This window comes from Aspergillus pseudonomiae (assembly GCF_009193645.1).
Source record: "Aspergillus pseudonomiae strain CBS 119388 unplaced genomic scaffold BDV37scaffold_7, whole genome shotgun sequence".
Taxonomy (NCBI): domain Eukaryota; kingdom Fungi; phylum Ascomycota; class Eurotiomycetes; order Eurotiales; family Aspergillaceae; genus Aspergillus; species Aspergillus pseudonomiae.
Genome location: NW_022475999.1, coordinates 419,375 through 441,549, shown reverse-complemented (window position 1 = coordinate 441,549; position 22,175 = coordinate 419,375). Strand labels below are relative to the sequence as shown.

Genomic DNA, 22,175 nt, shown 5'->3' with positions numbered 1-22,175 from the left:
TATATACATACTCGTGTGCTCATTGCATAAGGATCGTTGTGTACATCAACCTCAGAAAAACAAGTATCCCAAATGAGAGACGGACAGACATATCATCGCTAAAGAGAGAACACCATATGTAGATATATCGTCATCAAATGAACGCTAGAATGACAGGCAAATCTTCCCGAAATGTATGTAGAATGAGAGACAAATCCGTAAACACCTTTAATGACTTGACCGAACAGCTGCAAGTGCCTCAGTTACGCAAGCTGATCTCGCCCAACACGTTCGCGACCTCATCGACGGCCACCTGCTCGGCATCTCCAAGGGGCTGCTTTTTGCGGGGCGAGACATTCCGTGGCTTTGGCTTGATCTGCTGGAGCAGACCTTTGCATTTTCCACATCGAGACTTGGTCGTATCAATGCTCTTGGAATGACGCCCGTATGTCTGGCCGCAGTCCACACAGCTCCATACGTACTTGTAGTCAATCTTATAGCTGTGCTTGGTCGTGACTTCAAAGCGTCCGCCATAGACAGGGTGGTCCTTCAAGGCTTCTTTGCATTTCAGCCCCCATTGCTTGAAACTTGCTCCATGGGGGTTGTTGTGGACGTTGGAGATGATAAAGTTGGCCAGGTGGCAGTACTCGTGAGCTAGCGTGTTCAGCAAGCGATCCTCGTCATCAATAATCCGCTCAGCCAGTTCGATGCTAGCATGGTGCTTGGACAGAGATCCTCCAGGTGTCTGGGGCTCGGTCCCAAGCGTGCCCTCCGTGCGCAGCTTCTCTCGCTTCCAGTTGGCCCGTCCAGCGGTAGTCTGAAGTGTCTTGCTCCAGATGATCTGAACACCACCCGTTTCCTCGGCCATTTCTTGGATGCGGCCACCAGTAACGTGGTCATCTAAAACCTTGAAGAAGTCCTCTGCGACGGCGGCCTTCTTGTTATCAAACGATTTCTTGCGCTCAAGGGCGGCTTTCTTCTTCTCCGTCTCGGCCTTTTTCAAGGCCGTCTTGCTAGGAGGCTTGGCCGCCTTCTTTGTTGTCTTGCTTCTGGGCATGATCTCGGGATCGATCTCGTTGTCTGACTCGTCGAGTTCCTGCAGTAAGTTCTGTAATTTGCGGGGCGAATGTTGATCGGTCCATTCGTTTGTAGCTTCCTGGGACCAGAAGGCATCTACGCTCTCGCGATAAGGTGTGGGTGGAATATGGGCTTTGCCTTTTGAGGGTGACTTTAGAGCACTTTTGGAGGGACTGGCAGGTGGTGTTTCCAAATTCACTTTTTCGATCTCTGGACGCTGGGAGCGAGGCTCGAATCCTCCTAGAAAACTATTTGACAGTCAACATTTTAGGCTTCAGCTTATGTAGCAGCATCGAGACCTACTTATCCAAGTCTTGTTGGAGTTGAGCGGACGGGTCATATTCATCAGCGTCTACTTCATCAGCCGCCTCTTCAGCAGCGTCGTAGTCAACCGTATCATCGTGCACATCAGCATCGTCCTCCAAATCCAGACGGTTCATCTTCTCGTCGATGTTAGAAGTATTGCGGAATAGCTTTCTTGGCCTGGCCTGGGGGTCCGAAGAGGGCATCGAAACAGCAGCGGGTAATGACGGCTCGAGGCGAAGGTTGGTATGCACTGAGCTCTCCAGAGCTCTCTTGATTTGTTCCTCGGGGTTCAGCCGTCTGCCCCGAACGAGTCTCCGTTTCACTCTCGGCGGCGAAGGTGCCCTCTTAGTCTCTTCTGGTTCTGGGTCGCTGGCAGATGCCTCGTGATGGCTAGGCTCGTCGTTATCACTGACGATGAAGTCATCCAGAGAGTTGAATCCATCATCACTTTCCTCGTCCTCGGACCGATTTGCCGACTGGCGATAATCCCGGAACTGACGGCCATTCTGTCTTCTAGTATTTGCCTCCCGCGGTTCTCTCCTGGTAGGAGAACGCCGCGTCGAGGATGCATCAGAGGGATTCCGACTGATAGAAGAGGTAGTGGAGTAATCCTCCACAACCTCCTCCACAGGATAATTCTCCTTCGTGTAATCATAGAGCTCGGACTTCCTGGTCGACCGACTCCTGGAGTGCCTCGACTGCGGCATCAGCAGCGAGTTAGCACGTGCCAGCTGCAACGGGTCGCTGGGACGTCCTTCCGTCGAAGAGCGCGTAGTCGAGGAGCGCATCGTCGATGCGAAGGAGACATCATCTTCACGGTCGCTCAGTCCATCGCTATCGGAAAAGATATTGAACGTCCCGCTCGATACAGTCCCGCTCCGTTGCAGCTTTCTCTGTCGTTGGACAGGCTTATCGTTTGTCGTCGCCCTCGCAGTCGGTCGCTTGAACTCCGGTTCGTCGAATAATGTCCCCGAATGATCTCCCACCTTGGGTGTGGGCGACGTGTCTCTGAACTTGCTCGAGAAGACCGAGTTGGTGTTGGACTTCAGCTTGCGGACTGATTTGGTCACATTCTCACGCGTGCCGCCTTGTTTCACGGGGCTCGTTGGGTTGAGTCGAGCCATGGTCGTTCTGCTAGTATATATATATATATGTGGCTTTGGTAGTGTACGATCGTGGTGGGTTGCTGTGATTGTCGTGGTTTAGTAGGACATATCAAATATCCGGTCTGTTAAAGCATAGGTAGTGTCGGAAATATAAGTAAAGCTGGATGGAGATATTGCATGAGCTCGAGCTGCTTTCAGTGGAAGTGTTGACGATATTGAGTTGCAGCTGGGGGAGGGTCGTTGGCATGGCAACGCTTCCCGCTGATCCGTGGGTTGAAACTTGCATTGAATTGTTGATCGGCTGTCACGGGTTACCTCTCGCTGAGATTCCCAGATTTGGCTGGGCGTTCTAACTTCTTAGTCGAGAGCTTCACAGGCCCACAATGCATTTCCCTCCAATCCCCGGATAGGACTGGAGTTTGAAGTCCCCACTGCTAACCGCTCATACTCTGAGACTGGAGTAGATCGTCCTTGTTTACATTTATCAAGGTTAGCTATGGAAGGCACCATAGACATCGCCGCAGAGGTGAACAGTACGGAAAGGGTGCAGTTGATTGAAAAGATCGGCGCCTTGACTGGCATCAAACGCGTTGACAGCGCCACCTGGTCCTTTTTTTGGTTCTCTGATGTGGAACGCCTCTAAGAGCTACTTGATATGAATCTCGACCGGGGCAGGACATTGCCGTGCAAATTGAGCTTCTCCCGAAAGTTATATGAAGACCAGTCACCGACATTGAAAGAAAGGCCGGCAGCACTAATAGTTACAGGGTTCAAAATACTAGCCCATATTGGATATATAGGGGACACAGTTGAGGGTGTGTCTGAACTTATAAAATGGTTATCTAGACGTCTTTTCAACCACCCACTTCAGACATCTCTGTCATGAGGTGCTATGACACGATTACTACCATAGCCTATCTCTCGAGCGAAATATTTGGACCGAAAATGTCGTTCTCAAAATGACAGGCGCATGGCATTCACAGGAGTGAGGTCATCAGACCGGTTGTTGCCACCCTTGTGAATGCTGAAGATTTTCTTGTCTTAAAATCTTGTAAGTACCAACTATCAGTGAGCATTTCTTACACATTCTCAAAAACGCATTTTGCTGATGAATATTGACTTTACGCTTAGGGACTGCTCGTCGCAGAACAAAGAGCGATGAAAAGGATGATACCTTGGACACCGCACAAGTTTCTCGAAAACGAAAGATAGAAGAAGACCCATCAGAAGCAGGCCTCACCATTCAAACGTTCCGGTGCCGCAAAAAAAAAAAAAAACCGGTAAGCTTATTATTTATCTTTGGACCAAGATCTTCCCCACCTATTGTGACAATATAATATTATTGCTAACTATTAATAGTGTGCACAGAGAGATCAGGAATCCTGTATTGTGACCAATGCCGGCGAACCCATCGAGGTTTGCCACAGTTTCCCTTTTACCATGGGGAAACCGAGCGGCGAGGCCCACTCTGTGTTCTGGGGTATTTTGTCAGCGTTTTGGACTCAGGAGCGAATAAATGAGTGGAAACAACAGCATTATCGGAGACGAAAGAACAGAAGTGTGCCAAAACCTGTTGACACTGTGCCCAATGCGCACAGACTCTGGGGGCGAGGTCGTTTTGCCTTTCAGCCTGTGAATCTTTCTGAAGATCAGAAATCCCTTACACTTCATTTCTTCTGGCTGCCGACCAGAAAATTTGCCAAAAGAATGAGCATCTCCACCCAGCCGTCTCTCCCACCAGCCTTGGAATCAGGGCCAAAACATGCAAAGCTGTTTGATTGTCTCTCAGAGATGAAGATTTGCTCAGGACATGAGATTACTATGACCACTGATGATCCTCTCAACAAGCCCTATGAAGCACTCACTGATTATCACATTGAGATTGTACAACCCTTAGCAAGGCGATTGCTCGAACTTCCTTTGGTTGAGAGCTTGATGGGTCCTGACTGGGACCATGGTTATTTAGGTGTTACTTTCCATGATATCTATGGAACTTCTCCAAATGCGAGGGACTCTGAATCGACTCGTCGCAATAAGTGGAGCCGCCGATGTGGACGATGACGAGCTGGATGATACTGAGGAGGAGGAGGAGGAGGAGGAGGAGGAGGAGGAAGTTCTCGTTGGGCGCCCTTTCTACTGAATGCCTCGCCCGTCGCGATCTCCCAGCCACGGAAGAGAAAATCAACCCCCTCCCCTCCCGTCTCGCCCGTCTTCGAAAGACCGTGAGAATGTCTCCTTCAACCTCCCACACCACCGCCCATCCTTCCGGCGAAGAAAAGCATGCTTGAAAAGACTTTTGTAATCCCGTAATCCCTTCAATCTTTTCTTATCGACACTTGACAACTGTTTTCTTTGCTGTAAACAAAATCGTGGATGGAAGCAAATGTACGCAGCGCTAACGGAACTGATCTGTATTGCTATCCAAAAAGTTTACCATTTACTGTCCTTGATTTCAATTCGGTTAAATGAGAATGGATTGACAGTGTTATCTGACCCCAATAAAACCAATTGACCTATTAAATAAATATATAAAAAATAAAGCCAAATACCGAGTACCCGCAATGGCAATATATATAGAGCAAACAACTCGTATTGAAGAGGTAGATTCACCGTCAGGATGTACAAGAAGAGTATCACACAATCATACAGACATGTAGGAGACCTACCGCCTGTACAGTGTTTGGCAGGGGATGGGACTAAGCGCCGCTAAGAGATGAGAAGAGGTGAACGGCCCTTACAGGACGATCATGCCCGCGCCGGCGACCATGGCCGTCACCACATAGGCGCCGAGCTGGAAGATACCAACATTGACGCTAGAAGGAGCGACCACACCACCGGCAGCGCCAGAGCTAGATGCAGCAGCAGCACCACCGGAAGCACCAGAGCCAGCAGTACCGGTAGGGGAAGAAGTAACGGTGCCGGTGCCGGAAGTTCCGGCCTCCTTAAGGAGTGCAGAGCAAGCACTGCCGCCGCTCTTCGAGCTCTGGGTGGTGGCAGCCCCGTTGAAGTCACAAGCCTTGTCACCATTACCCTTTGCTTTCTGGTTCTGATAGTAGAGGTTGATGGCGTACGACAGCTGTTGCTCAGGAGTGCACACACTGTATGCGCCATATTTGCCAGTAGTGGCATTGGTGTTGATGCCATCGCAGACGTCATAGCCGCAAACAGTACCGAAGAGCTTATCCAGCTGCTCGCCGGATACCTTATCCTTCAGAGCACAGGATAGGCTTTCCTCCATGCAGGAACAGAGGTCTTGGTTTGGAGAGGGGGGTAACGGGCTGGAAGTTGCGAGCCACTTGCCATCGACGGTCGGGCAAGACTGAAGAGCAGTGTTTGTCGGGTTATAATCGCCTTTCTTGGTGCCGGAGGGGGTAGCGCTAGCCAACTCCTTCGAAAGGTAGCTGAAATCCGCCTTGGTGCTGACCTTGTTGCCATCAACAGACACCAGCCCTAGCACAGTCAGCCAATAAGTCGTCAAGCTAGCCAAGGTGGACCCTACCATAATTGTTCTCTTCCTGGAAGTACATGTACACAATACCCCCCGACCAGACATCGGCCATCTTGTCTCCGTAGAGAGCCTGGACTTCAGTGAACTTGCGAGGTTGAACAGCATTGCAACCGTACTCCGCGAAGAAGACAGGGACAGTGTAGTCCTTGAACTCGTCAGTACGAGAAGCGTACCCGGACTTCTCATAGTTGGAATCTCCACACCAAGAGTACACGTTGTAACCCCAGAAGTCAATACTGTCATCCGCGCTGTTACAGTTAAAGTAGTTGGCCATGTTTTTCCGGATGCTCGAGTCATCGCTAGTAGCATAGCCAACGCCCATAGAACGATAATTCTTGGCCTTGATATACTGCTTCGTGTCACGGACAGCAGCCTTAACAAAGGCACTGGCAGATGTGGTATTCTCACTGTTGGAGACCTCATTTCCAGCGAAGAAGCCAATGACGTTCGAGTATTGTGACAGCTCATCAACCACAGTCACATATCTATTGTACAGGTCGTTATCCCACTTGGGTTCGTTGCGATTGATAGAATCCCCCGGGGACGAGAGATCCGCAATGACGTAGATACCAGCGTCACTGAGAAGGCTCATACACTCCTTATGATCGGACTTAGGATCGATAGCATACACGCGAATGGTGTTGGTGCCCAGCTTTTCAAGATAAGGAACATCACGCTTGCAAGCATCGGCGTCGGCGAGGGGATCCTTGAAACTGTTGGCGGAAGAATCGGGACCAGAGTACTCCTCTGCATAGTACGTTAGTTTATGTCACGGAAATGATACCAAAGACCACCAAAACCCACGCTGGTACGCAACACCGCGAATGTAACTGAGGGGTTGTTAGCATTAGGTGAAGCCACAGGTTCTCCAATGGAGGGTTTACACACAACTGGGTGTCGTTGCTCTTGTAAAAGAACTTGGAGCCCTTGATGACGATAGGGTCTAGGTCAGCAGCGATGGCACTGCTGACGAAGAGGGTCGCGCCCGCGACAATGCTGGACAGCTTCATGTTGAATGCGCGGACAGGACGTTATAGCAACAATTGGCGAGATTGCCAGACACTAAGTCAGAGTTGAAAGTAGAAGTCCAATTGCGCTTCAACGGCCAACGATGGATAGTTTGATTAATGAACGACTGGGATAAATAATTGAAACCAAGATCTTAATGCTTAGAAAAAACCCAAACGAGGGACAATGGATAAGGAATGACTGTAATCTATAGATGAAAGGAGAGTAATAATTAAGCAGCGAGAAACTCTTGCGCATCTCACAGAAAGAGTCACCACGAGGACGTCCCTGGGACCGCGTTCTCTACATATTTTTCTATAGGTATGACTAGTGGGCACTCAGGGTCGAGGGATTTCAGGGACAAATGCCTCAAGCGCCCGCTTTTCTGGGGCCACGAGAAGCATAGAGCGGGACGGGATAGACAGACACCCACAATGACCTTCCTCTAAGGATGTGATAAGATGATGATCACTGGTGATATTCAGTGATATTCCTGTCTGCCGGCTGTCATTTGTCCAGGAGCATGGTGCAGGGATGGGTTGATATCAGAGGCCTCAGGAACGCGCAATCCCGGTCCACAACGGAACAGATCAGAGGGGTCGATGCTGTCTAAGTGAAAAGCTTAACTGTTCGCCCGCCTATAAATCATATATATAGAGAGGCGGCTAATAGACATACCGACCCTGAATCTGTCCCACAGTTGCGACCCTAACACATCACCATTATTGACATCGAGACCGTTTGGGGTATCTGGCCCATGCTGAAGCATTGGAAAAACATGGCTTGGTAGTCTGATTAAGCTCAGAATGCCCACTGCGATGGACGTGCGACTGTAATCTTGTATCCACACATGTGGCGGACACGGGTTGATCGCCGAATGCAGAATATCTGTCACTTTTTCTTTGTTTGTTGCTCATTCAGCCCCTTCGAAGGGTGGCAACACATGTGTCTATACACATCAGCTGCTACGAAGGCTCAACATGATGAGTTGGAGCATGATGAATGCAGTCGCTGCATCCGGAAAATGCTTGCAGGCAAGGTTTCCGGCCCTCTAGAGAATGTTGATCTTCAGAGAATCTTGATAGTCAGAGCTCGATTGTGGCGAAGCACTCCGTATCATCTCTGTGGTTGTGAGTGGCAGGCAGCCATTGTAGATCCATATTCCCTTGGACGGTTGAACGTCCTCTGACGATCTTTCCTTCTCCGTCAGTGGATCAGGGTCCAATATGAAACATCTTGATGAATAGACACTTACGGCTAGAGAAACAAGCTTATCTAAGTCGAAATCTTCTCCCACGCCAGTGTAGACTATCTACTGAATGCCAGCGTTATCCACCGAGGTTTAATGGAAGCATGGTAACCACGGGCCAACGGAGCCCAAGTCATATGAAAGTCACGTCTCGATGTTTGCTCGGATGGTTCGATAGGTTATATTAGTAATCGTCGTCATGCGAATGTAACAAAAAACAGGAATTAGAATATGGTGTAACCTTACACCATTACATCGAGAAATAACAATGACGACGATTCTAGGTAACAATTATTTTCTATCGATTGGACGTTGAGAAATTACCGACTAATGATGATCCCCAAAGCTGAAACTTGAAAGCCCCTTTTTTTGGCCTTTCCAGGCGTTCCACACCTTCGACCGAGGGCTGGACCATTGGAAGCCAATCAAGCAGAGGCGGTTGTGGACCTTGCCCGTTTGCCACCCGCGGGATTGGGGTTCCCGATTGGCCAGTCGTCACGCCAGCCCCTCCGCTACGATTTATACAGAAAAAACGATCAAATCCAACGCAGCCACCTGTTTACAGATTGGTTAAGATCATGGTTCTCTTAGTGAAACTGGCGAATCAGTTCATACCTCCTGCAGGATGGAGTACTAAGTAATATGAGAAGTGTGGGTGCAGCTGTACTTTCTAGTAGTAGGTAATACTGTAAATACCTAATCTCGAGTAATGGTAAGACCCCATTCTCATCTTGCTTATTTCCGCTCCGAATCATTTCTAGAAAACAATAGCGGACTCTACAGCGGGGGGTAATATACGTAGTCCAATTCATACACCAACCCACTATTTCCAATCCAGTCCTATAATGGAGTAGCTTGTAGGAGAGAACAAGTCTAGATTGCGAGCCAGAAGAGAATGGAAAAGCTTGACAAAAGCGACTATAGGGCATACTCTGCAAGGGCAGGGGTATGAAAGGTCCACCTACCACTTGTCTCCCGGCGCATATGTATGAAAGTACCAATCTGTCTGCACATATATACGAGAGAAGCCTCTGACAAGAATTCACGTCCCAAAAGTCCGATCGAAGCTCTTTAACTTCGCCACTTTGGGGGATTTGGACAAGCTCAGACAAGAGAAGTAAAAAAAAATTCAGCCACTGGTTCATCGCAAACACACTAGAAAAGGAAACTCGAGTGTTTATCGTTTTAGTCGCATTCGGTTCCATGGGTTCAGAACGGAGAGATCTCAGCCGCGATTATCGCCGTTCCGATATTTTTGGAAACTTTCAGCTGCATGGGTTGGCAGAAGTCACATTACCGATGATAACATCACTTGACACGCTCTTCCCAACCCCTACCTAAATATATACCTATACTATATGGACACTATTACTAGTAGCATCCTCCCCTACCTCTTCCCGAGGTAGCCGTCTATGCCATATATAGATTTTCTCCTGTGTTCTCAGGTCTGCGCTCCGATGATTCATCATAAATACCGTAGATTTTATGCCTGTATTATTGTATACAGTATAATAAGGTGGGGCAGGTGGACATGGTTTGAATGGATTAGAGTAGTCTCAAACCAATGAAATTATTGGGAAAGATACAAAGAACTGGGCACATGTGCAGCATCCATGGAACGGGACAAAGAGCATTATATTTATGTTATTGAAATGTATCTGGGTTTAAGAAAAGAGTGAGAAAAAAGCAAAAAAAGAGAAAAACCAAGGTAAGTTGGTTTTCTCAAGTCAAAAGTGGGGTATGCTTTAATCCTCACTGGTCTGGGGCTACTACTAGTAGTATATGCTAGCAGGTAAGATATGGTTTGGATTACTAGTGCTGTTGGCGTTCAATATCCTGGATGATTGTTGGTTGCAGGACGAGTTAGTAAGGTTTAAGGGAAGACCAATAACCCTTCAGTAATCAATCTTAATGCAACGGCCATGCGATCTAATCATACAGAAAAAGAACTGAAGTACACATTACTTGTTGTATTCACATCTACACAGTATCCGCACTGTCCGAGTACGCTGTAGAAGAATATCAATTGTCTCTAGGCGGAGAACAAGGCCCAGATGGACACGAGGGCGATAGGACATCGTTGTTCTGAGAATATATATATCTAAACATATCCGTCCGGAGCCCATGGGCTCCGATGCAATGTGTACATTCACCCCGCAGGGTTTACGAAGAGCTCAGGCAAAGGTTCTGTTCAAATTCCAGTGTACATGCCGGTGACAAATGGTAAACAATCGGCTTTCAATTTAAGGTGTGCACATATTTGACAGGAGCTCAGGATCCTATGGGTCTCCCCCCGCTTTTTTCTTTCCTCCCTTTAAGATATGTCCTTATACAGCCCGTGACGGGTCAGAAGATTGCCTTTAGAGGTGAACCCAGGCTGTCCGAAGACATCAAAAAGCTAATCTATTCTATAAATTATCGGAGCTGGATAGACTCTAAGCTAGAAGCCATGGTTCCTGTGAACGGAATAACGGTCACTATTGGTCTCAAAGAGTAGGAAGCATTTTCCAAGGAAGTTATTCATAGGCACCGGGAAGCTTCCATTTCCGATATTGGGATCTAGCTTCCAAGTTCTCGCATTTCATCATGAATGTATCAATGGAGAAGAAAATAAATATGGTCTGTGGTTTTATGTCTTCTCTCCCATAAGCACACTATTCTCTAAGCCGGTATATACGCAGGAGTCTGTGTTGCTAAATTTAACCAGCTAACCCTGTCTTGATCCGGCCTTCCTTGTGCATGTCGCAGATGTCTTAATGTATAATTTTGTACTTCAATAATTGGCTATATATGTGCTACACAGTGCAACTCTAGTGGCAAGGAAGAGTAAAATGAGGGCTCTACCCTTGTAGTTCTTGGGTTTGATGGTGGGTTGTCGGTGGCAATTCTAAACAATGTTCCAGATGATAGGCACCGACTCACGGACCCGCGAACCTACTCGGGACAAGTGCTCTCGATAATTGCACATAGGAACCTCTAAAAGATATTGATAGACAACGGCAGGAGATGGTTGCTGATAGCATCATTATTCTTCATACCATAAGAGAAACTTCTATTTTGAGTACGAAGTAGATGGGTTGTCCACCCCCTCCCAGTTAAGTTGGATTTCTTATTTTAATTTATCCCTCCCCTATCAATACACCCAGGGTCACCTTAGTTGGTTCAGGTACAGAAATGGACCCGTGGGTTAAATGTTCTTTGTACCAGAGAACCTCCATCGGACGTACGTATGCGCAGTCAGAAGAACTGAATCATAATAAACAATGTGGCTGCCGGCCGCATAGCGACGCGTTCATGACACTTGCGACTAACAATCGTTGTCGTAGTGGCAGAATCAATTCAAGGTTGGAAGTGGAATGAATCCCTGCATTCCTCCCAGTAGAAAAACAGAAAAAAAAAGAAAAAAGAGAAAAGAAGGAAAGCAAAAATACAATACGTCTTGTATTGGATTGTAGGTTATCCGCGTGGGGCCCATTCGCTGAGGCTGGTGGTGGATCTGGTTTCAGGGGGGCCGCTGCCGGCTTCCATGGATTCCGGACCGTCACAGCCAATGATGGCTTATCACTTCTCAACTAAAATTTGGCCTATTCAAAAAAACCAAGTTCCTGCACTGGAATCAACGGTATGAGCCCAGTTTTGAAGGCGTTTGAGAGGAGGGTTGTGCCCCAAAGGTTTGTAAAAGGTACATATTACAAATTGAAACACACTTTACAATACTATATCATCAAGTTTTTGAAGAGAAACTTCTCTTGGGATTGTTGATAGTTTGAAGAGTGGAAGTGGTGAGGGGCGGGCCGAAAACAGAACAACCTCTACGTACCTGCGGTACGTAACCAACCCGGTACCGAAAGTGGTACCGTACATTCATACATGAACGGATGAGCAAGACTCGAACGTTGCGGATGCAATCGATGGAATATGCGTGTATGTAACTTCAACCTTAGCTCAGGGCGAGTAATTCTTCCAGTTGATAGAGTCTTAGCCACCAAAATGTATGGGCCAATGACTACAGGGGGCGGGAGGGCAATCCTGAGAAAGCTTCCAATCAGGAGAGGCTGGTGATGTGTCCAGATCATGGACGATTTGATAATTTAATGTCTCCTAATACCAGAGCGGTATCCAGGCGCCGGGTGCAGTAATACCAAGTAATGTGGTATGGTCCAGTCAGCGGTGCGGAGTAAATGCTTTTCCATCAAAATAGTATTCTATTGGGTGTAGTCTCTGTCCCGCGGACAGAATTGTGTATCACCTTACCAGACACGGAGAGAAGAGAAGGAGAGGGGAAACTTGTTGCCTCCCGGGAGGGTATAATGTGGGTACGTTTCCCCCCGATACAGGTAAGGTACGCAGAGGCAGGTACTGTCGCGAAGTAAATTGAGCAGATCCAGATCCCAAAATAACCACCGGGCCCCATACTCACCAGTATTTTTCCTATTCCCTGCTGGGTTTCGGCTTGACAATCGATTCCCTTTTCACCACTAATCGTCCAACTCAAACACTATTCTCTCTTCTCCCCCCTTCGACCATCGCTTGGGATCTTTCCTTTCCTTTCTCGTCCCTTCACTTCATCTTTGGGTTCCTGTTCACTCTTTTATTGATTTGCACCCAAGGAACGATTGTTGTTGTTTTTTGCTTTTTTTCGTTTCTTTTCACCTTTGCTTTATTTTTCACGAATCCTGTCTGAACTCCTATCTTTCTTTTCTCGCTCTCGCTTGAGAAAAAGAAGAGGGAGGTTCGTCCTAGGCTGAGACAGGTTCGGGGCCTAGTATCAGTCTAGGTTTTTAATCCGTCTTTGTATCGTCGCTCGATTTTCGTTGCCCTTCCATTCGTTTACCACAACACCTTAGTGACGACCATACGGCTCTTCAGCCTATCGAAAAGTGTGATTTAATCATTAATTGACAGACTGGTCGACTTCCAGCGTTAACGATCGGGGACTGGTGCCTCAAAGCAGCTCGTCGGCATTGAAAATTGTTCACGACGCGTCGCCTTTATCCCGTTCTACTGCAGCTCTCGATCCTGAGAGTCCTGCTGATGCGAAAATACTGAGAATCGATCAATTTGAAACTTGGATGGGTTACTGTTAAGGTGAGTCGGATCATGGCACTCTTCGTGTTGATGGATTTACTTGCGTGCCAGGGGCTAAGCTTGTATTAGAACCAATCACTGCTCGGTTACACTCGCCTTTCAGCATGTCAGGCTACAATCAAGGCGGCCATTACGATGATGGCTACGGCCAACATGGTGGCCATGGGGATTCCTATTACCAGGATGAACATCATGGCCAGGCTTACTACGATCCCAACGACTATGGCGATGGCTACTATGATAGAGGGTACGTTAATAGTCCTAGTTCTTGCTGTAGCGAACCTGTAGCGGTAACTGACATGTGGCAGAGGATACTATGCCGATGGTGGACATGGTTACCAGCAGGACGGCGGGTACTATGACGCTGGCCACCAGGACGATTACTATGGCGAGCCCTACTATGACCAAGCGAACGGCCAGCAAAGAGGACGACGTCGCGGCGATTCGGAGGAAGACTCGGAGACGTTCAGTGATTTTACTATGAGATCCGAAACGGCACGTGCGGCGGACATGGACTACTACGGTCGCGGGGACGAACGCTACAACAGCTATGCCGACAGCCAGTATGGTGGACGTGGTGGATATGGCTACCGTCCGCCCTCCTCCCAGATCTCCTACGGAGGCAACCGGTCGTCCGGAGCGTCGACTCCCGTCTACGGCATGGACTACGGAAATGCTCTGCCTGCTGGTCAGCGATCCCGGGAGCCGTATCCGGCGTGGTCCTCTGATGCCCAAGTTCCTGTTTCCAAGGAGGAAATCGAGGACATTTTCCTCGACCTGGTCAACAAATTCGGTTTCCAAAGGGATAGTATGCGTAACATGTACGACCACCTCTTAACACAGCTAGACTCGCGTGCCTCCCGTATGACGCCAAACCAGGCACTCCTTTCTCTGCACGCTGACTACATCGGTGGTGATAATGCGAACTATCGTCGTTGGTACTTCGCGGCTCACCTTGATCTCGATGATGCCGTGGGCTTTGCCAACATGAAGTTGGGCAAGGCGGATCGAAAGACCAGAAAGGCCCGCAAAGCGGCCCAGAAAAAGGCGAAAGAGAACCCGGAGAATGTGGATGAGACTCTTGAAGCACTCGAGGGCGATAACAGTCTCGAAGCCGCCGAGTACCGGTGGAAGACCCGCATGAACCGCATGTCGCAGCACGACCGAGTCCGTCAAGTGGCCTTGTACTTGTTGTGCTGGGGCGAGGCTAATCAGGTCCGGTTCTTGCCCGAGTGTCTCTGTTTTATCTTCAAGTGCGCGGATGACTACTATAGTTCGCCAGAATGCCAGAACCGGGTTGAGCCCGTCGAGGAGTTTACTTACCTGAACGAAATCATCACTCCTCTTTACCAGTACTGCCGTGAGCAGGGCTATGAAATCTCCGACGGAAAATACGTGCGCAGAGAGAAGGATCACAACCAGATCATTGGTTACGATGACATGAACCAACTTTTCTGGTACCCCGAGGGTATCGAGCGAATTGTATTCGAAGACAAGACCCGCCTTGTTGACATTCCAACCGCTGAAAGATGGCTCAAGCTGAAGGAAGTCGATTGGAAGAAGGTGTTCTTCAAGACATACAGGGAAACCAGATCTTGGTTCCATATGATCACGAACTTCAACCGTATTTGGGTCATTCACTTGTGTTCTTTCTGGTTCTTCACCGCGTACAACGCCCCGACTCTATACACGAAAAACTACCAACAGCAGTTGAATAATAAGCCTCCCGGCTCCTACTACTGGTCTGCTGTTGGTTTCGGTGGTGCCCTGGCCTCTTTCATTCAGGTTTTGGCTACTATTTGTGAATGGATGTACGTCCCGCGACGGTGGGCCGGTGCTCAGCACCTCACCAAGCGACTGATGTTCCTCCTGCTGATGTTCATCATCAACCTGGCCCCTGGTGTGGTTGTTTTCGGCTTCAAGAAGCAGATCGGTGAAACAATTGCCCTGGTCATTGGTATCGTTCACTTCATCATTGCACTGGTGACCTTCTTCTTCTTTTCCGTCATGCCGCTTGGTGGTTTGTTCGGTAGCTACTTGAAGAAAAATGGTCGTCAATACGTTGCCAGTCAGACATTCACTGCCAGCTGGGCACGTCTCCAGGGCAATGACATGTGGATGTCCTACGGTCTTTGGGTTTGTGTTTTTGGAGCAAAATTGGCTGAGTCTTACTTCTTCTTGACTCTCTCCTTCAAGGATCCCATCCGTATTCTTTCTCCAATGCAGATCCAGCGGTGCTCTGGTGTCCAATACCTCGGAACTGTGCTGTGTTATCGTCAGCCGCAGATCTTGCTCGGCCTGATGTTCTTCATGGATTTGACCCTCTTCTTCCTGGATAGTTACCTCTGGTATATTATTTGCAACACCGTTTTCTCTGTTGCAAGGTCTTTCTACCTTGGTGTTTCTATCTGGTCCCCATGGAGAAACATCTTCTCTCGCCTCCCGAAGCGTATCTACTCCAAGGTTCTTGCCACCACGGACATGGAGATCAAGTACAAGCCAAAGGTTCTCATTTCACAAGTCTGGAACGCAATCATCATTTCCATGTATCGCGAACATCTGCTGGCTATTGACCATGTCCAGAAGCTCTTGTACCACCAAGTTCCTTCTGAACAAGAGGGTAAGCGGACTCTGCGTGCCCCAACTTTCTTCGTATCCCAGGAAGATCAATCTTTCAAGACCGAATTCTTCCCCCCGGGAAGCGAAGCTGAGCGCCGTATTTCCTTCTTCGCACAGTCCCTGTCTACTCCTATGCCCGAGCCCTTGCCTGTCGACAACATGCCCACTTTCACTGTCCTGATTCCCCACTACAGCGAGAAGATTCTCTTGTCGCTCCGTGAGATTATCCGTGAAGACGAACCTTACTCCCGTGTCACACTGCTCGAGTACCTCAAGCAGCTGCACCCTCACGAGTGGGATTGTTTCGTCAAGGACACGAAGATCCTTGCAGATGAAACCTCTCAATTCAACGGTGAAATGGAGAAGACTGAGAAGGATGTCGCTAAGAGTAAGATCGACGATCTTCCGTTCTATTGCATTGGTTTCAAATCCGCTGCTCCAGAATATACTCTTCGTACCCGTATTTGGTCTTCCTTGCGTTCGCAGACACTCTACAGAACCATTTCCGGCTTTATGAACTACAGCCGCGCCATCAAGCTGCTTTATCGTGTTGAGAACCCGGAAGTCGTACAAATGTTTGGTGGTAACTCCGAAAAGCTGGAACGGGAACTGGAAAGGATGGCTCGTCGCAAGTTCAAGATCTGTGTTTCGATGCAGCGTTATGCCAAGTTCAACAAAGAAGAACGCGAGAACACTGAATTCCTTCTCCGTGCCTATCCCGACTTGCAAATTGCCTACCTTGATGAGGAAGCGCCAGAGAATGAAGGTGATGAGCCCCGCCTGTACTCGTCTTTGATTGACGGACACTGCGAGCTACTCGAGAACGGAATGCGGAAGCCCAAGTTCAGGATTCAATTGTCTGGAAACCCCATTCTGGGAGACGGCAAGTCCGACAACCAGAACCACGCCATCATCTTCTACCGTGGTGAATACATTCAGGTCATTGACGCCAACCAGGACAACTACCTTGAAGAGTGTTTGAAGATTCGTAGTGTTCTTGCCGAGTTTGAGGAGTTGACAACTGACAACGTCTCTCCGTACACGCCCGGTATCCCGTCATCGGACGTCAACCCTGTTGCTATCCTTGGTGCTCGTGAATACATTTTCTCCGAGAACGTTGGTGTCCTTGGTGATGTCGCCGCTAGTAAGGAACAAACATTCGGTACCCTCTTCGCCCGTACACTTGCCGAGATTGGTGGTAAGCTGCATTATGGTCACCCTGATTTCCTCAACGGTATCTTCATGTGCACCCGCGGTGGTATCTCGAAAGCTCAGAAGGGTCTTCACCTGAACGAAGATATCTATGCCGGTATGAATGCTATGGTCCGTGGTGGTCGTATCAAGCACTGTGAATACTTCCAGTGTGGTAAGGGTCGTGATCTTGGTTTTGGCTCTATTCTTAACTTCACTACTAAGATTGGTACTGGTATGGGCGAGCAAATGCTGTCTCGAGAGTATTATTATCTTGGCACACAGCTGCCCCTCGATCGGTTTTTGTCCTTCTATTACGCGCATCCTGGTTTCCATCTTAACAACATGTTCATCATGCTTTCTGTGCAGATGTTCATGATCGTTCTGATCAATCTGGGAGCCCTGAAGCATGAGACCATCACTTGCAGGTACAACAAGAATTTGCCAATTACCGACCCCTTGCGCCCAACCTTCTGTGCCAACCTTGTGCCTGTCATTGACTGGGTTAACCGCTGTGTCATTTCCATCTTCATCGTCTTCTTTATCTCTTTCGTCCCACTCGCGGTCCAAGAGCTTACAGAGAGAGGTGTTTGGCGCATGGCCACTCGTCTCGCAAAACATTTCGGCTCTTTCTCGTTCATGTTCGAAGTGTTTGTCTGCCAGATTTACGCCAATGCTGTTCATCAAAACCTGTCGTTTGGTGGTGCTCGTTATATCGGTACTGGCCGTGGTTTCGCGACCGCTCGTATTCCGTTTGGTGTGCTCTACTCACGTTTCGCTGGTCCTTCCATCTACGCCGGTGCGCGACTCTTGCTCATGCTCCTTTTCTCCACGTCTACCGTATGGAGTGCGGCTTTGATCTGGTTCTGGGTTTCGCTGCTTGCTCTTTGCATATCGCCCTTCCTTTTCAACCCTCATCAATTCGCTTGGCAAGACTTCTTCATTGACTACCGTGACTACCTTCGCTGGCTCTCTCGCGGTAACTCACGGTCTCACGCGTCTTCTTGGATCGCTTTCTGCCGACTGTCTCGTACTCGCATTACGGGTTACAAGCGGAAGCTCCTCGGCGTTCCTTCTGAAAAGGGATCTGGTGATGTCCCAAGAGCTCGTATTACGAACATCTTTTTCAGCGAAATCGTCGCACCCTTAGTTTTGGTTGGTGTTACCTTGATTCCATACCTGTTCATCAACTCTAGAACTGGCACTATGGAGGACGACAAGAGCCCGAAGAATGCTATTGCCCGAATTGCGATTGTGGCTTTTGGTCCCATCGCCATCAACGCTGGTGTTGCTGGCATGTTCTTCGGTATGGCATGCTGTATGGGTCCAATCTTTAGCATGTGCTGCAAGAAGTTCGGTGCCGTACTGGCTGCCATCGCGCACGCAATCGCTGTCATCATCCTGCTCGTTATCTTCGAGGTCATGTTCTTCCTCGAGGGTTGGTCTTGGCCTAGGTGTGTCTTGGGTATGATCTCGGCGGCTGCAATTCAACGTTTTGTGTACAAGCTTATCATCTCGCTTGCCTTGACTCGTGAGTTCAAGCACGACCAATCTAACATCGCCTGGTGGACTGGAAAGTGGTACAACATGGGCTGGCACTCACTGTCCCAGCCTGGTCGTGAATTCCTGTGCAAGATCACAGAGCTCGGCTATTTCGCTGCTGATTTCGTCCTTGGCCATCTGATTCTCTTTATCATGTTGCCTGCTCTCTGTGTTCCTTACATTGATAAGTTCCACTCCGTTATTCTTTTCTGGCTGCGCCCAAGGTATGTTGGACCTTCTCAAACCCCCTAATTGCGCTCGTTTTCTGACTTGAACCTTAGTCGTCAAATCCGGCCTCCGATCTACTCTTTGAAGCAGTCGAAGCTTCGTAAGAGAAGAGTGGTTCGCTTCGCGGTCCTCTATTTTGCGATGCTGCTCCTCTTCCTCATCCTTCTTATCGCACCGTTGGTCGTTCGCAAGTTGAACATTAGCCTGCCCAGCATCCCACTGGATCTCTTACAACCGCTTGACGCGCAACACAACAATACCATCACTAGCTATACCGGCTATGGACTTCCGAATGGCGACAGCGGAATCCCGCCGTCGGTTTTGGCTTCCGCTACGTACAAGCGGTAGGATCGCTTTCTGAAATTACACGTTGCTGCCTTCTTTCTAGTTTGGGAACGCATTCATGAAAATGAGCTGTATAAAGTATCCAGCGCCTTGAAGTGGCTGCGGTGTCATTTGCTTTTGCCACAATCTTTCTTCTAAAGCTTTGCGCGCGCAGCTCTGTTGCCGCCTAAGTTTAATGCATTATACTTGTTTCATTGTTTTCTGTATTCTCACGGTGTTGTGTGTTTCATGTGCGATCATTAGACTTGCGAATTGCTGTATTGTTCCCTTTGTGGCCTACCAAACATTTATCCTTCATTCTATATCCAGTTACACCTGTTTCTGTCACAGGACGTTCTTCTCGTATGTCTTCTCGCGCTGGGCACACAGTACTACGTAAACGTAGAATACCTTGATTTGCACGTACTATCGCCTAATGCTGTGGCATCACGTAAGTTTTGGGAGCGGAACGACAGCCTGGGAGTATTCTCACTTGTTTCAGAGTCCTTGTGACGATAATCTCATTTGAATGCTGGCCTTCGACGATGTATGGATGTATATCGGGGCTGGCTACCCTCACGTGCGCGGCCTCGGGGTTTCCTTCCCGCTGGTGCCTTGCGGGAAGGGCCAATGCGATTTCCGATAAATCCATAGCATCACGTGCTTCCCGTGTTTGACCATCCAGCCCGGCCGCAACAACTCCCTCAAGACGGTCATCGTCGTGAATTCGTCAGTCAATGCTCGGCTTTTGATCGCGAAGCTCTTATACCTCCCTTCCGACCCCCGCTTTTTCGCCCTTTTGCGCTGCGAGCGCCGTGTTACCTTTTCCATCATGGATATCCAGGAGACCCAACGTCTCCTTTCGGAGTATCTCCATGAGCTTGCAGACCTCTTCCATCGCGTTCCGGGTTCCGCGATCTTTCTTCGCTACGTCAAATCCAGCTATCAAAATGATCCCATTCGTTCTGCGGTTGAGCTCTTTCTATTCCTATTCGCGGTTCGCTATTTGCTTGCTCCCAAGTATTCGACCAAACCTGGAGTGGTCCAACTCTCAGAGGATGAGATCGACGACTTGGTAGACGAGTGGACTCCTGAACCACTTGTAGGAAAACCCACAGTCTTGGAGGAGATGGAGGTCGATAAGCGGACAGTAATTGTTGGGTAACTCTCCTCTCACAAACCCTTGCTACTGGACGTCCTGTTGTACTTGTCAATGCTGATCGATCATCGCGGCTTGTAGTCCAGTCGGCCCCAAGTCGAAACTGGCCAATGGCAGAACCGTCGTTAACCTTGGCTCCTATAACTTCTACAATTTTAACACCAACGAATCCCTCAAAGAGAAAGCTATTCAGACTCTCCGCAATTACGGCGTTGGTCCTTGTGGCCCCCGAGGATTTTACGGCACTCAAGATGTTCATATGAAGACGGAGGCGGACGTTGCCTCGTTCCTGGGTACTGCATCATGTATCATCTACTCCCAGGCCTTTTCCACCATCTCAAGTGTTATCCCCGCGTTCTCGAAACGTGGAGACATCATTGTTGCAGATAAGGGCGTTAATTTTGCTATCCGGAAGGGCATTCAGATCTCCCGTAGCATGGTTCGATGGTATGAACATAACGACATGGAGGATCTGGAAAGAGTCCTTGCCAAGGTTACCAAAGAACAAGCCAGAAAACCACTCACGAGACGTTTCATCATCACGGAAGGTTTGTTTGAATCATACGGTGATATGGTTGACCTGCCCAAGATCGTACGTCCATCCAAGCCTTTTACACATCATAGTAAACTCGACCGCTAATAAGGATTCTAGATTGAGCTCAAACTGAAGTACAAGTTCCGACTCATCCTCGACGAATCGTGGTCGTTCGGCGTCCTCGGAAGGACCGGTCGTGGTGTTACGGAGCATCAAAATGTTGACGCGGCCGAAGTTGACATGATCGTGGGCTCGCTGGCCGGCCCCTTAGTTGCGGGTGGAGGCTTCTGCGCTGGTTCGGAGGAGATCGTTCATCATCAGCGCATTTCCGCCGCTGCTTACACATTCTCCGCGGCACTGCCTGCTCTTCTTTCGACAACTGCCAGTGCCACAATTAATATCCTTCAGAATAGCCCTGAAACGATATCCCAGCTGCGGGAGCATACCAAGGCCATGTGGGCACAGCTTGACCCCCGTAGTGACTGGGTATACTGTACTAGTGCTCCCGAGAATCCTATCATGATTTTGGCCCTTAAGCCTGAAGTGGTTGCTGCTAAGAGACTGTCGGTTGAAGACCAGCAATTTCTGCTGCAGGATGTGGTGGATGAGGTACGGGTTTCTCAGCGACTTTTGGTATCTTGTCAATTGCTAACCTGTACGACGCAGTGCCTTGCAAATGGTGTCCTAATCACCCGCCTCAAGACCCTCCTAGATAACTTTGAGCCGAAGCAGGTCGTTTACCCAGCATTGAAGGTCTGCGTGACGACCGGCCTGACGAAGAAGGAGATCGAGAAAGCTGGAACCATTATCCGTCATGCTATCACGAAAGTACTGAGCAAAAAGAAGTAATCCTTACGTTTTCCAGCTTTTGAAGGACTCGGCCACGAAAATTGATGCCCTCTCAATCCATTACGCCATGCCTTTTTGTCATATTCACACCTTGTACAATTTTTTTAGCCCTGGTTTTGTACAGCATACCTTCGAAGTGGACAACATGCTTGCCACAACTGGTTCACGGAAATCGGGATGGGGCCACTTAGGGGATATCCAGCATGATTCAGGAGCCCTAGTCTCTTCTACCTTGATGAGATACTTCCCCAATCCTTGGCCCCTTACTAATATTTTTTCCCCCTTCATTCCTTCCAAGACTTCTGTCTCAGATTGACAGGCCGTTATTAGACTTCTACCTTGTTATAATATTAATTCCATTCTTATGCATTATCTTCATCAGTTCCCCTTTTCATTGCATAGCGGAC

General features: G+C 48.7%; 6 protein-coding genes across 6 annotated transcripts; 4 read left to right on the top strand and 2 right to left on the bottom strand.

Moving 5' to 3' along the window:
* Positions 1 to 7: 7 nt before the first annotated feature.
* Positions 8 to 2,655, bottom strand: BDV37DRAFT_192391 (SprT-like family-domain-containing protein). Its single transcript, XM_032079692.1, has 2 exons — positions 1,360 to 2,655; positions 8 to 1,304 (listed from the first exon to the last, which is right to left on the bottom strand). The coding sequence occupies exons 1-2, from the start codon at positions 2,484 to 2,486 to the stop codon at positions 239 to 241; spliced, it is 2,193 nt and encodes a 730-aa protein (XP_031945589.1). The 5' UTR covers positions 2,487 to 2,655; the 3' UTR covers positions 8 to 238.
* Positions 2,656 to 3,730: 1,075 nt separating this feature from the next.
* BDV37DRAFT_239270 (uncharacterized protein) lies at positions 3,731 to 4,580 on the top strand. The gene is made up of 2 exons (XM_032080938.1): positions 3,731 to 3,748; positions 3,828 to 4,580. The coding sequence occupies exon 2, from the start codon at positions 3,909 to 3,911 to the stop codon at positions 4,527 to 4,529; it is 621 nt and encodes a 206-aa protein (XP_031945588.1). The 5' UTR covers positions 3,731 to 3,748; positions 3,828 to 3,908; the 3' UTR covers positions 4,530 to 4,580.
* A 285-nt stretch (positions 4,581 to 4,865) lies between these two features.
* On the bottom strand, positions 4,866 to 7,375 carry BDV37DRAFT_192387 (glycoside hydrolase family 72 protein). The gene is made up of 4 exons (XM_032079691.1): positions 6,865 to 7,375; positions 6,781 to 6,806; positions 5,968 to 6,723; positions 4,866 to 5,918 (listed from the first exon to the last, which is right to left on the bottom strand). The coding sequence occupies exons 1-4, from the start codon at positions 6,984 to 6,986 to the stop codon at positions 5,203 to 5,205; spliced, it is 1,620 nt and encodes a 539-aa protein (XP_031945587.1). The 5' UTR covers positions 6,987 to 7,375; the 3' UTR covers positions 4,866 to 5,202.
* BDV37DRAFT_239263 (uncharacterized protein) lies at positions 7,150 to 8,475 on the top strand. The gene is made up of 3 exons (XM_032080937.1): positions 7,150 to 7,593; positions 7,663 to 8,177; positions 8,240 to 8,475. The coding sequence occupies exon 2, from the start codon at positions 7,835 to 7,837 to the stop codon at positions 8,171 to 8,173; it is 339 nt and encodes a 112-aa protein (XP_031945586.1). The 5' UTR covers positions 7,150 to 7,593; positions 7,663 to 7,834; the 3' UTR covers positions 8,174 to 8,177; positions 8,240 to 8,475.
* A 2,017-nt stretch (positions 8,476 to 10,492) lies between these two features.
* On the top strand, positions 10,493 to 10,811 carry BDV37DRAFT_239262 (uncharacterized protein). Its single transcript, XM_032080936.1, has one exon. The coding sequence runs from the start codon at positions 10,515 to 10,517 to the stop codon at positions 10,728 to 10,730; it is 216 nt and encodes a 71-aa protein (XP_031945585.1). The 5' UTR covers positions 10,493 to 10,514; the 3' UTR covers positions 10,731 to 10,811.
* Positions 10,812 to 13,425: 2,614 nt separating this feature from the next.
* Positions 13,426 to 21,768, top strand: BDV37DRAFT_268648 (putative 1,3-beta-glucan synthase component FKS1; the record flags this gene model as incomplete). Its single annotated transcript, XM_032084217.1, has 20 exons — positions 13,426 to 13,568; positions 13,630 to 16,241; positions 16,272 to 16,507; positions 16,538 to 17,014; positions 17,054 to 17,056; positions 17,090 to 17,174; positions 17,211 to 17,360; positions 17,394 to 17,665; positions 17,705 to 18,239; positions 18,282 to 18,286; positions 18,344 to 18,429; positions 18,469 to 18,493; positions 18,551 to 18,555; positions 18,586 to 18,799; positions 18,863 to 18,897; positions 18,955 to 19,219; positions 19,986 to 20,386; positions 20,466 to 20,976; positions 21,037 to 21,528; positions 21,586 to 21,768. 20 exons carry the CDS (start codon positions 13,426 to 13,428, stop codon positions 21,766 to 21,768), a joined length of 6,735 nt encoding a protein of 2,244 aa, XP_031945584.1.
* Positions 21,769 to 22,175: the final 407 nt, after the last annotated feature.